The 13,445-nt window shown below is 39.2% G+C and overlaps 1 protein-coding gene across 2 annotated transcripts in view; it reads left to right on the top strand.

The window, feature by feature from the left end:
- The window catches only part of rab28 (RAB28, member RAS oncogene family), a 30,315-nt gene extending 18,505 nt beyond the window's left edge, over positions 1-11,810 (top strand). The window contains exons 5-8 of one of the 2 annotated variants that reach the window (XM_071457067.1): positions 6,059-6,162; positions 6,250-6,327; positions 8,938-9,039; positions 10,129-11,810. In XM_071457067.1, the coding sequence (XP_071313168.1) occupies positions 6,059-6,162; positions 6,250-6,327; positions 8,938-9,033 (278 nt within the window). In that variant the 3' untranslated portion in view covers positions 9,034-9,039; positions 10,129-11,810. The remainder of the gene's footprint in view (positions 1-6,058; positions 6,163-6,249; positions 6,328-8,937; positions 9,040-10,128) is intronic. The other variant, XM_071457068.1, reaches the window with a different exon arrangement.
- The last annotated feature ends 1,635 nt before the right edge of the window (positions 11,811-13,445 follow it).

The raw sequence follows: 13,445 nt of genomic DNA, 5'->3' as shown, positions 1-13,445 counted from the left end.
GTCTAATTCAGTCAGACATCACACAAAATTATTCAATATACTTTTACTGACTTCTACTGACTGAAGCTAGTAAAGGTTTCCCCATATCTGGCACCAGAAGATTTACATGTAAATCAAAAGTCACTCACAATTAATCTTACCTGCTGGCTATCAGACTTTTAGAGGAAATTATTCTGCTGCTTTTCCAAGCTCCTGCAGTTTAATATTAACTTATACAATAAAGTATCGAAGTGTCCTTTCATGTGTTGTTTTTTGTAGGATTCATTTAAGTAGTCTAGGTTGCTGGTGGGACGTTAGTGATTTTGACTGAATGTGACTTGGACTGGTGGACATTGTTTTGATGTAAAGGTCATTGCATTGTTTGTATCTTGTGCTCTGCCAGTACATACATGAGGAAGCATATTAGGGCCACAAGCTCGGGCAATGCAAGGAGTGGTGTTACTGTGAGTTGGTGGCAGTTAGGGTTGGGTTCTGATAGCCACTTCCATTTTGGTATAAAAGATAAAATACACACATCCAATCTATCCAATGCTAACAAATCTCATATTGAACCATTTTATCTCCTCTTGTTATTTTTTTCTTGCAAAATCCAGTATTAAAAACATGCAGATAATGTTAGCAGGCATCTCATTTATAAGCAGCACTAATTGTTGCTTTCTCTGGTACAAATTACCATTGTCACTGGCAGTAGATTATATTATATTGCAATCAATACTTTATTGTCATTGCACAAAGTACAAGGACAATGATATTAATCAACATCTCATATGTTCTGCTGTTCATCCCATTTCCAGGTTAGAGCTGCAGTTTATGAAATTAATGATTCTTGCTTAATAAATGTTAATTTTGTGAATATGAATTTTGTTAATGGTAACCACTAAAAACTGTAGTATTTCTGGGTTATCACTCAGCAACAGGTGATCACAGATCTAAACTTAATCTTTTAGTTATCTTCGCTACCTGCAAATGATGAAAACTAAACTTAATGAGATTTGTCAAGGGATTTGCAAGGATTCAGTTAAATAATATTGAACCCCAATGCCAGGCTTTAAAAGGTAGCAGTGTGCTAAGAGATGCACAGTAGGGATAGAGAGCAGATACACAGTATGTCTTGTGATCTGAGATAATGATTGCAAGATGAACCCTGACATGAGTTTGCAGAGATGTGAAAGACGTTTGCCCAGAATGGGTTTAATTTGGTAACATGTCTCAATGCACTATGATAAACAGAGTCCAACATGTGGGGACATTGTGGTGATGCATTCATGTGAAAAGTTGCTATGAGTAACAAGGATCCTTCAAGACATATGAGAATGATTTCTGCTTCAGAGCTGGTGACACTGCTCTTGTGTTAACTTGAATGTTAAAGCAGTGCGTAGCAGCAGAGACTCACAAAGCCCTATTGAATGTCAGAGCTGCAGAATAGCTCTGGGATGTTTTTTAACTTAGTGGTGTATAGAGGACAATTTTCTCAGACAGTTGTAAGTCATTTCATTAGGAATTGGACTTGGTTTGATAATCCTTGCCCTCACTATACAGTCTGAATTAGTTCATGGTCGTCATTGAGGGGAAACTGAGGCAAACCCTCTTAACAGGGTCTTAAAGGCATAGTGTGAGGTAATGTTGGACGTGATAGGTTCTCCCCTGGGGTTGATTAGGCTCAACCCTGTAACTTTCACTTAATGGGATATGACCCCTCGGAGCCCCGAGTCTCTGACAACACACACACACGCCCGACCATTACTACCACACACAGACACATAGACACATACACAGTTCACACATTCCCCCACAGCCCTCAAACTCCCCACTGCACCAACTGCTGTTTAGTTTAAAGCAAGGCTGCCGGCAATTAACTGTGTTATGTCAAGCTTATTCTCTGGCCGTTGCTCGCTGGGTAAACTGTTCCAATTGGTCCCCAGCAGCCGACTCTGCAGAACAGTAAGTACGTGTCTGTGTTATCACAGCATGGTTTTAAAAAGCCCACTGAGGATCACACAGTACAGTGTAGGATTTCAAGCTGGTTAGCCAGTGTAGAGCTATTAGCTTATTGTTTTGCCTTGCCAACATGTTGGTGAAGTCTAAAGGAAAAATACATCCTTGAATTTGCCCATTGTTGACATTAAAGGTTTGGGGAAGAAGTTAGCTATGATTTCCAAAGTGCCTTTTGGCAAAAAAACATCCAGTCAGAGCTTGAAACTGTCATGTGACATGCTAACAGGCAAGAGTTTAAGATTACAGTGTTGAGGAAACTGAAAACTACAAACCTCTCACTTCGCAACTCTATAAAACCAATACATTATTGTGGATAATGTTAGGAAACTTCGGGTAGATATTGCCCTGTAAAGGACATTTTTCTGACTGCGTAACTTTTCTTTCTAGCAATTACTGGACAAAAGTGTTGTTAAGTCAACAAACAGCTGCCACAAATGACTATCTTTGTATCTATAAATCTATCAGCTATTTTATTGATTAGTCGATTAATCCAAACAATTATTTTCCTCCAGAAAATCTAAATGACACACTTACATGGTCAATCAGTGTATAATAATCCACAGTTTACAGCCTGAACATTTGCTCAAATTCTAAGGTAGCAGAATGACTGGTCGCCACAAATAAGTCAATCTACGGGAAATGATGCATCCACTTAAAATATTGTCGTCAATGTAATTCATTATGGTGCCTAATCATGGCAGTCCAAGTGCCTTGATTCCTCAACGTGTCAGGCACTCATATCTCTATCAACAGGGACTGTTCAGAAACTTGGATCAGGTGTTTACATGCCACAGTATCCTGGTTTCTATCGGAGTACTCCTGCGAACATATGAAGCTTTCTCAAAACTGGGATAAGGGTTTATCCAGGTTTGTGAAACCAAGTTATGATGTTGCATGTTAAATGAGCAACACGTGGTCCCACTTTAAGTCACTTTGTCCAATAATGATAATGTTCATTAACTGTTAATGGTTTTCCGGTTATTTAATTTAATTGGTGCATTATTTTCTTTTTAGTGAAGTGAAGTGTTTTGGTTTAAAAGTATGCTGTAGGCAGATTAATCCAACCAAAATCCAACGTCCTTACTAATTTCAATATTTTTAGAGACATAAAAATCTCTCCAAGTCTGTCTGGTTTCAGGATAATCAGGTCTGCCAGTGAGAGGATTCTTTCCATGAGGGATCTAAGCTGACATCTCCGCAGACACTAACTTGTGGAGGGGAACATCCATATTTTCTTCTCATTTGATTGTGTTCCCACTTATGTAATAGGTCACCACAATAACAAAAGGGTTTTTTACGGTAAAAGCCTAATTTATCCGCCAGATATTAATCTCTAACTGTTGTCTTACAATTCACCACAATGACAGCCAGACCTTTTAAATAAACACTGATGGTGACCAGAGCGAGGGAGGGCCATCGCTCTTGACGAGTGATGATCCCCTCCACTATCTCTATGCGCTTGGAGGCCCAAACAGTTTATTTCGTGTTTGCAGTCACTTCCTAGGGGTTGTTAAGCTGATGTACAGTTTGACAGAAACGGAGGGAAACCAGATCATCGGAGGAAGATTGTTTTGACCTGATAAGTAGAAATGGGTACATTAGGGAGAAAAATGGAGCAAAACACTGAAACTGTGGGATTAGTGTTGTATTCAGTTTACACAGACAGATGCCACATGCTGCTAAATTCTTCTGTGAGAACGTGGACCCAACTATGCTATTATGTTGTGACTAAAAGGAGCTACGTAGTTATTCACAAATCATAATCATGACAAGAACATACACAAAATCGAGGAATGTCAATGCAAGGAATGTGCATTTTCTATTTGAATATATTTTAACAAAATACTGCCACCACAAAGTCAAGGTTAGTCTCAATCATACCACATGATCTGCATTAGCAGATAGAGTCTGGCACAGTCGTCACTAAGTTTAAATTAATAAAGTATTGGGATTTTATGGTTGAAGTGCTCAGTACAATGGAAGTTGGAACAGCTGTATCTCCATAACAACTGGTGATCAAGAAAAGCTCCACAACTACGAAATGGGACATTTTTTCAGAATATATTGTCAACTGCTTTTTTCAAAGTCAAGAACAAACTATGAAACTTTTTGAAAGACTTGAAAACTTATTGTTGAAACTTTGAAAGTTATTTTTTGTGGATTATTCTGCTAATTGTTTAAATTTACAATAATACATATGACAAAGAAAAGCAGGAAATACTCACATTTGAGAAACTGTAGCAAGTGAATGTTGGCATTTTTGTTTGAAAATTTAATCAAACGATTAATTGATAATCAAAAAAGCCGCAAATTAACAATTTGCCAATCAACTAATCAATTAATTGACCTATTGTTTCAGTTCTGATTCAAATGTTCATGTTTTTGCTCTGTAACATAGAACTTGAAGGCAGTTATCAGACTGCAGTTTTATTTAATTCTCCCTGCCTATCTCTAATTTTCTGCTCCACCTGATGCTTCTACTGTACCTACAGGCAGGACACCTTCCTCTGCTGCTGAGCCACTATGTTAATGTTGGCTAATCTGACTGTGACACATGATTGATAACCTTTCCCAAGTGTGCAGGATCCAACGGATTAGTTGTGTTTACTTCTAGTAGCATGCTGGGTACCTCCACTGTTAATGACTGGAATTAATAACCTGCTGACGCCTATGAGACAGCTATGTTTATGTACAGGCAGAGACATGACAGCCTGCCCTGGACATTGAGTAGTTGTAAAAGTGTCTGCCCTTGCCCAGAACAGTTTTTGTTTAAATGTCACTTATGATGACGATAATTTTCATTTTAGTTTAAAATTATTCTTTTAAAATTGCATTTTTTTTCTACCTCTGTGGATTGCCCTTTAACATTTTTGGGTCATAAGACTTACTGAGATATTAATAATACTGGGTTAGTGCAGTGTTTACATTTCTTCCTTGCTATGTATTTGTCTCTCTCTTTCTCTGCTTCTGGCTTTATCCCTCCCTCACACACACACACACACACACACACACACACACACACACACACACACACACACACACACACACACACACACACACACACACACACACACACACACACACTAAGGGGCATGAGAACAGGGTAAATCCTTGACAACTTCAATGAAACCTCACACAAAGAGTAAAACTCGGGGGGACGAGAGAAATGCAACACCGTACAGTAGCCTGACCTCCTCCAGCTAACATAGTCATGTATGCACCAGATAGCGGGCGTGGCCGCCTTTCTGCACAAAGCCAGAAATAAAGAGCGAAGCTATTGCTTTCAGCAGCAAGACCCCCAGGTGACCTTCCTTATCGACCCCAGCGTGACCCCATAGTGAGGAAGGAGAGAAGCAAAGCGCCTGGTATCAGTGCACAGGAGTCGAATGCACAGAGACGTGATCACAATAGCTAAAAAGGAAGGCGCTGTCATTGTGTGTTCACAGTAAATCAGCATGAGGGTGACAGTCCCAGTTCTTGGGCCTGTGTGCCCACCTTAAAGGCCGGCACACTCATAAGTCAAACTGTTTTCTCCATCTACACTCTCACTGTGAGTGTAGCCTGAAGACTTCGGTCATCCACATATTGTTTCTTAAGTATTTCTCTGCAGCTGGGCTGGTTTGTCTGTTTCGGGTCAAACAGAGGCTCATGGCTTCGGGGTGCAACTGTACTAGGCTTACACTGAGGAATGTGTCACATCAAGCTTTACTACCAGCTGGGAAAGGAAGCTTGGGGCTACTAAATTGATCATGTCCACTATCAAATCCCCTGAAATGGCTCCCTCCATAAATTAAAAGATACAACAATCAGTGGACTCTGCAGCTGGGTTTGAAAGCAACATAACAAATGAGTTATGCTTTGTTTTCACGTGTCTTTATGTGCACCATCCTCGTACACTGGGCAGACTCCTTCCATCTTAACTCAAGAGTAAACAGTTATCTTTTTAGTTTATGTTCTGATATGTGACAGTTAACCCTGCACGAGTGCTGTATAACCACCATATAAATCTATCTATCTGTCTTTTGCAAGTTTTCTCACATGTCACACTGTGTTTTGTCCACAGTTGACCTGGAGCACATGAGGACAGTGAAGGCTGACAAACACCAGCGCTTTTGCCAAGAGAACAGCCTCATCAGTCAGTTTGTATCGGCCAAGACAGGAGACTCGGTTAGTACCAGCTGATTCAATGGGTCAATAAAAATGTGTGAGTGACTTTCATAATATTTACCTTTTTCTTGTTTCGTCTTTCCCCAGGTATACCTTTGTTTCCAGAGGGTGGCTGCTGAAATTCTTGGTATAAAGCTAAACAAAGCAGAAATAGAGCAGTCCCAGGTGAGCCACAATGGCAACAAGGCCTTTCTCTCAAATTGCACCAAAATTCCTATGCAGCTGTTTAAGCTACATTTTAAATGGCTTATTTGCCTCTAACTAGGATTTTGCACTTATCCAGCCACTGTGTTTAAATTTGGAATCACTTGGTAAAAGAGTGAAAGTAGCTGGTGATGTTTTGGGTTCATCTCTTGTGTGAAATGTTATGCCTGAACTTAACGGAGGTCACAGGGAGTGTGTTAGGTCAATGCAGGTCACCACACACTGTAAAGGACCTTTTGTTGTATAAACATGAGTTTGTTACGTCTGCCTCCTATGATGGTCTACCTGCCACTGACGCTGCCCATCTGTAAACACACCCACATTGACCACATTAATGCGTGAAGTCAGAGGTTAAAGGTAGGCAGTTGTAGGGGTGAGGAGGTTAGAAGTGGCCGTCTGATTTATTTGGTTTATCTCCCACCGTTTTGGGCCAAAACAAAACAGGGTCTCAGCTTGCCAGCCAGACCAAGGTGCCCAGTGGTGGCAGCTGTAGAATTTACAAGGTCACCTCCCCCAGAAGCATTAATCCTGGGTCTGATATGACCGGTTGGAGCCACTCTGGCTGGGTAGTGGTTGATGAGCATGGGGGCTACAGAGAGGTCAGGACCTCTAGAGAAGGGAGAGCATGTAGGGGAAGGACTGGCCAAATTCTCAAGCTCCTCTTCCCTCACTAACGCTGCTGCTGACTAAATAAAAATGACCATTGACTGATGGAGCTGTCCATCTACTTTCTTCCTCCTTCCCCTCCCTTGATAGCTCTGTCAATAAAGCAAAGTGCTTTAATCCAGGCTAATCAAGGAGGGTGAGTGGCTGGATACTGTTTGTTCTTCATCGAAAAAGGCTAAAACTAACTGAAACACACAAAATTTACTTGACAGTGTGAAGGGTTTTTCTTAGATTTATGTAACTCCTGATGCAGTTTCATGGGGAAAAAGAAATTACAATTGGAACAATAAGGTAATGACCTCATTATGGTGGCCGTACTCATAGTGGGTTAGGAGGAAAAATAACTTTTTGTGCACCAGCTAATGTGTCTAATGAACTCTAAAATACGTAAGATATTTGGAGTGTGTGTACAACATACAATGTATTTGTGTGACAGATTGAATTGCTTTCTTATGCTCATCAGTATATTTATGTCAACGCTAGTTCTATAACAAAAAAGGATGTTTCCAGAAATCTCAAAAGCCTAAGTATACCACAGCATTTCTGAAACTTCTCAGTTTAGATCAGGAAAAGTATACAGAGGAGTCCAAACGTCTCATTCACTCAAATTAGAAAACTTTAGCATGTTTTGAACACATTCAATAAATTATGAAGCATTGCTGGTTTGGTCTCCAGCTGCAGCTAAGTATGATCTCCATTATTCATTAATCTGACAATTAATATCTCAATTAATTAGTTATGTGGTGTATGAAATGTAAGAAAATGGAAAAAAAAAAATGAGAAAGGCAATACTGAAATACTGAAAAAAAGACAATATATAGTAGTCTAATACTGTTGGACATGAGAGGCTTTGACTGAGTTTGTGTCACTGATACAGAGATCAGGCTTTGAGCACTTCATGGCTTTGGGGCTAGCTGTGGGCCAGCGAAGCCTCATTATCAGCTGTCAGGTTCAGAGAGGGCTGAACATGAGGGTCACAACCCCTGACAGTATTATATCTGCCTGGCAGCCCTCTCCGTCATGGTCCTCTGTCTGCAGGATCAGACACAGAGGCCGCGGATCACTCACTGACTCTGACACCATGCTTCGGCAGCTCGTTAATCAGGCAGCCAACCACGGCCTGGGATTCAGCCATGTGGTCGCCTCTTCTGTGGTTATTTAGCAAATGGTCCAACAGTCTGTTGCACCATTAAGATCAAATATAGACTTATTTGAACATGAGTTCCCACTAAGTCCAAGTTTATACATTCCTAAAATTGTAGAGCTGCCCCAACAGAAACTTCAAAAGGTGTGAAGTTTTCCACAGAACATCTGTAGACATCACATATTGATCAGAAAAAGAGATAAAAATTTGGAGTGCTGGTGGGACAAAACCAGCAATTTAAAGATATGAGGTGGAGGTCTAGGAAAGTGCTCACATTTGTGAACAATATCTCATTTCCATGTATGCAAAGTGTATGTTTTGAGAGTGACAAGTAAATCTGATTCTGATTTTGATTTCAAAACCAAAAAATGTATCAATTAATCGAAAAGTAATCAACAGACTAGTCGATAATCAAAGACATCATTAGTAGCAGCTTTTATTTCCAGTGCTTTGTGTCTCAAGTTTAAGGTGTGATTTTTGTGATTTTCATTGTTTTTTAATTTGAAAATATAAGTGAGTCAGATTCTGGCAGATTCAAAATACCATGCTTCATATTTTTTATTTGTTTCTTACATTTCTTGTTCATTTCTCTCACCCCATCACCCTCTCCTCATCCTTTTCTACTGACTCCCCCTTGGTCTTCATTCTTCTCGCCCTCATCCTCCTCTCCCATGCCTTGGTCCTTGACCCTTTTTCTTTTTTTTTTTGTCTCTTTGCTTTCCTTCGTCACTCCACTGCTCTGATTTGTTGAACCTGCTCAGAGGATCGTGAAGGCTGAGCTGGTGGACTACCCACAGGATGAAGGCCCAATTAGACAAGAGAACAACCAACAAAGCAAAATATGTTCTGTTCAATAGCTGGAAGTATGTCTGCACAATTGCACAGATATATCACACTTGATCTGTCATATATCTCTTAGAATGCAGAAACAGTAGCAGCTTTGAAGTTACAATAGTGGCATCATTGTAGTGGATGTATTTACTGCCTGTGGTTCAGATTAGAGCTGTTGTTATATAGTGTTATCACAGAGTTTGTAGTATTTTGCTAAACTGTCTTATGAATCAAAACTATGGTGTGTTGGTTGAGAGTGATTTAGTGAGAAAAACCTTCATGGTAGAAACAGACATGACTCCAGTTTGACCTCCTGACTGGGCTGGGTCACGACTGCATAAACATTTTGACCAGTGTCTTAAATCATAGCTGGATTTTGAATGTGAAAGAAACAGATTTCTGAAACATGTTTTATTACCAAGAATGAGAAGCTCGAACTGCTCTCATAGTTGTCAGTTGAATATAACACTATAGCCAGGAAATGGTTAGCTTAGCATTAAGACTTTTTCTTTTTTTTTTTAAACTGAGTTTTCATTATATAGACATTAGCATTGTTATGCAATATATATTACACAGTATATACCCCCGATACAAAGATAACAAAAATGCAAACTTGTTCTCCCTCTTCCTTGTGTTTAAAACCAAAATAAACATAAGGGATATGAAAAAATTAAATGGTACCTCTAACAAAGAAAAGTTAAAGATAAACATAAACCTCCGTTACAATACATTTTTAAACATGCCTCCTTCCTTTTCTGGGGTTTCTTAGCATAAAGACTGACTGCAGTCTCAGGTGGTTGCCTAACATCACAGTGATGATAAGTCACTGCACCTGGATAGGAAGTAGTCCATTGTATCACTGCTTTTAAAACTGTAAATTATCATTTTCACACATAACCTATTGTAGGGATTCGACCAACAGGATACAACATGTTCATTAATTAGCTTTGGAGGTGCTGGTAAGTGGAGCGTTAGGGTTTTTTTTCTAATTCTCTCTGTTCAGCTCTCAGTATATTTGTAGCTTCTGCCTGTATCTCTGTGGTTTCAAGTTGTCTGTCATTTGACTCTTTGTTCATATTGTTGTGGAAGCTCATTAATTCTGTGTGTTTGCATCTTTTCAGCGTGTGGTGAAGGCAGACATTGTAAACTACAGTCAGGACACCGTGGCCAGGACAGTCAACCCCCCACGCAGCTCCATGTGTGTGGTGCAGTGACCCCCTCCCAACTACACAAACACACACAAACACACACACACACACACACACACACACACACACACACACACACTTATAGTCTTTGGTCAGTATTCCTTATTTCAGGATTTTTGGGGTGACTGGGTGAGATGTGTGCAGAGTGTGTTTTGTGTGTCCTGTGTGTTAGTTGTATGGGTGAGAAGAAGAACAGACTGTGCTGTTTTGCGGCCTTGCCCTGTTGTTCAGATGTTAAGCAGGAATGATTTCAAGAGTTGTGCACCAAAAAGGAAATGGGACCTCAGTTCTTTTCAAGTTTACACGCAGCTATCGTTTCATTTCTGTAATTAATGTTTAATATATATAAGAAAGACTCTTTAAGCAGTTACTTGAGTTATGTGTTAGTATGAAGGTGATTGTTTAAAGGAGGAATACAACTACTATAATCAGTCACTCTGGTAATTGAAAATATTTTTATACCATCCTCTGCCACTGCTATTAGAGACATTTGTTTTAATGAGTAGATATGCTGCAGTATATTTCCTAAGATAACACCATCAACACCTGTTGAATTTGTCCCTGTCCCTTCGACTGCAAAGTGGATTCACGGTAAGAAATAATGGGACGTAGACAGGGAGGTGAAACCAAGTGTTCTCTCGTGAATTTTTGAGAACTTCTTTTATGTCTGTGGTGCTCCTCAGTTAAACAAAAGGGGAAATGGGGGTTAAAATGCTGTAGTGGACTGAAATGAATCTCTGTTTTCAATTTGCCAATTAGGGGCTTGCACTAGCTGTGCTGTGATGTGATCTGTGTACTGTTATTTTACATAAAAATATTTCAGTTTTACAATCTTAAAATCAAGTTTTACATTTTATATTCTGTATTCTTCAGATTGTATCCAAATTATTTGCATCTCTCAAATAGCTTCTCCAGATGCTTCTTGTAGCGTCCCCATTGCATGTTGATAATTTGGTGTCACATTTTCACACAGTGTGACATTGCCGGGTTCATCCTGATAAAGGACAGTTCAGATGCTGTGTTGGTTAAGTGTTTATAAAGCTCGATGAATATGACTCAGGAAGTATCTGAGTGTCAAGCTGAGCATGAGCTGAGCTGAAATGTACAACATTTTGTTAGGTCTCTACATAGCCTTATTCAACTGTCCGTTATAGAACAGAAGTTTGCATTGAAGAATGGCTATGATGCATTAAACGTTTCATAGGATCTTCATTTTGACCGCATTTTATTAGCTTGTTTTACAGTTTGTGTACTGTTAGAGACGGCTGAGATATTGTACGTTTAACCAGTTTTGTCAAGATAGTTTCCACATGATAGTACATGTTGGTATGATGGGATGTATGTGGTGTCTACCTACAGATTTGTCTGCCATATGTGTAAACTATGTGTTTGTACAATAAAAAGCAACCTCCGCTCCATTTCAAAGCTTCTTTCATCAATTAGAAATCATCATAACGCATCCTGTAAATTCTGATGATGTAAACAAAATGTACAATTTAAAAAAATATGAATGTATAGTTTAAAGTGAACATTTAGTCGACGTTATACAGCAGTTTTGTGTTTCTAAATAAAAATGCAACATGGGAAAAAAGTAATTATTTGTGCATTGCATCTGTGAATAAATGCTGTTTGTCTAATATTCTTTTTAATACATAAAATATATAAAAATGTGTCAGCAGGTCTTGGAAATGTCTTGGAAAGTCTTTAAAAGTTCTTCAAAAAGGGCTTAAAAGGTATTAAAGAATTTCAAATTTACCTGATATTTTTACCTGCACTGTAGGCAGAAATATTATTTATAAATTGTTGTCAGGAGACATTATACACCTACAGTGCATGCATGTGCCTGCAGTAGGCTGTTCAATCCTATTTTGTGGAGTTTCAGTCTGCTCCATTCACTGCTGTGAATTCAACAAGCTTTTCAGAGCCACCTTACAAACTTAAACACAGTGGGTATTTGATATTTAAAAGGTAAGATTTTCAGTGGACTACTCCTTGAACTTGGGATAACAGGTAGCATCTATGACTCAGACGCTGTTACTCCTGCTAGCTACAGTAGCTGGGAAGCTCATTGTTTCAAAATGGGCAAGTTTCCATTTTAGCAAAAAACGTAAACCACATTAAATTAATCATTTTCAATTATTTAATCGAATCTCTTTAGTCTGCCACTTATATGGGCTCAGGTTGCATTCATTTATTATCTGAGAAGTGGTCCCTTCTGGGACTTCTTTTCCATCATACTTTCATATTTTGACTGGTGTTACTGTGAAATATATTAAATTGCATTAGAGCTGCAACCATGTAAGGAAAAAAAATTTAAGCAAAAATGTGTTTGCTGTTTTTTTTTCAGCTTCTTTGATGCTTTTCTATGTCACACGTGCTAGTAAACTACATATCTTTGGATTATTGACTGTTGGTCAAGACAACTGAAGATGTCACCTTGGTCTGTGGGAAAATATAATGACCTTCTAAGTGGTTTTAAAATGTAGCAAGCCATACACGCAGTATATCCTGAATTAGGAAATGATGTTAGTTTGAGTAGTATAGTTTTACTAAAATATGAGCTCTATGAATGTGTGCAGAGTTTCTCATTTCTCAGCCTTTGTTAGCTTATTGCCACATTTGGGCCTCGGTGTCATTGCAATTTTTCACTTTGTGATGATAACGTAAACCTACAGGAACAGGCCCTGGAGGTGCTCGTATGAGCAGCAGATGATGGGAACCGGACTATGGCTGATGAGGGCATTACAGATTAAGCATCCATGTGTTGAAATTTAAGCATAAGGACTGAAACTTGACCACCCCAGAGATCCCCCTCCATACAGACTAACCTAAGTCTCTGGTAGCTAATGAGCCACCTGGTCTTTGTTCAGTAAATCTTCACTGAAACAGCCCCTAAATCCACTCTGGACAGATGATACAAATCGCTTTATAAATGGTTGTAAGCTGTATTAATTAATCACCTAAGTAGTCCTGGCCTTTGTTGCTGTCACACAACTGTAAGAGGGTTCTGGTTTTGAGTTTAGCCTTTTTTTTTTTTGGCTGAGTCAGTGTCATTGAAACCACTGGTATATTTAGAAGGATTAAGTGCATTGAAAACCGCAGGGACGAACAAAACAAAGACTATACCTTTACGGGAACATTTTCATTATATCTCTATCCAGGTGTTGTTAAATGTCACTGCCTGCTGCAGAGCCGCTGCAAGCACCGCTGAGACTTGATGGTGAGTGAGG

Source organism: Trachinotus anak, unplaced genomic scaffold (assembly GCF_046630095.1).
Source record: "Trachinotus anak isolate AG129_WGS33_773 ecotype Australia unplaced genomic scaffold, CSIRO_AGI_Tana_v1 ptg000021l, whole genome shotgun sequence".
Lineage (NCBI taxonomy): Eukaryota > Metazoa > Chordata > Actinopteri > Carangiformes > Carangidae > Trachinotus > Trachinotus anak.
This window is presented reverse-complemented; position numbering and strand designations above follow the sequence as displayed.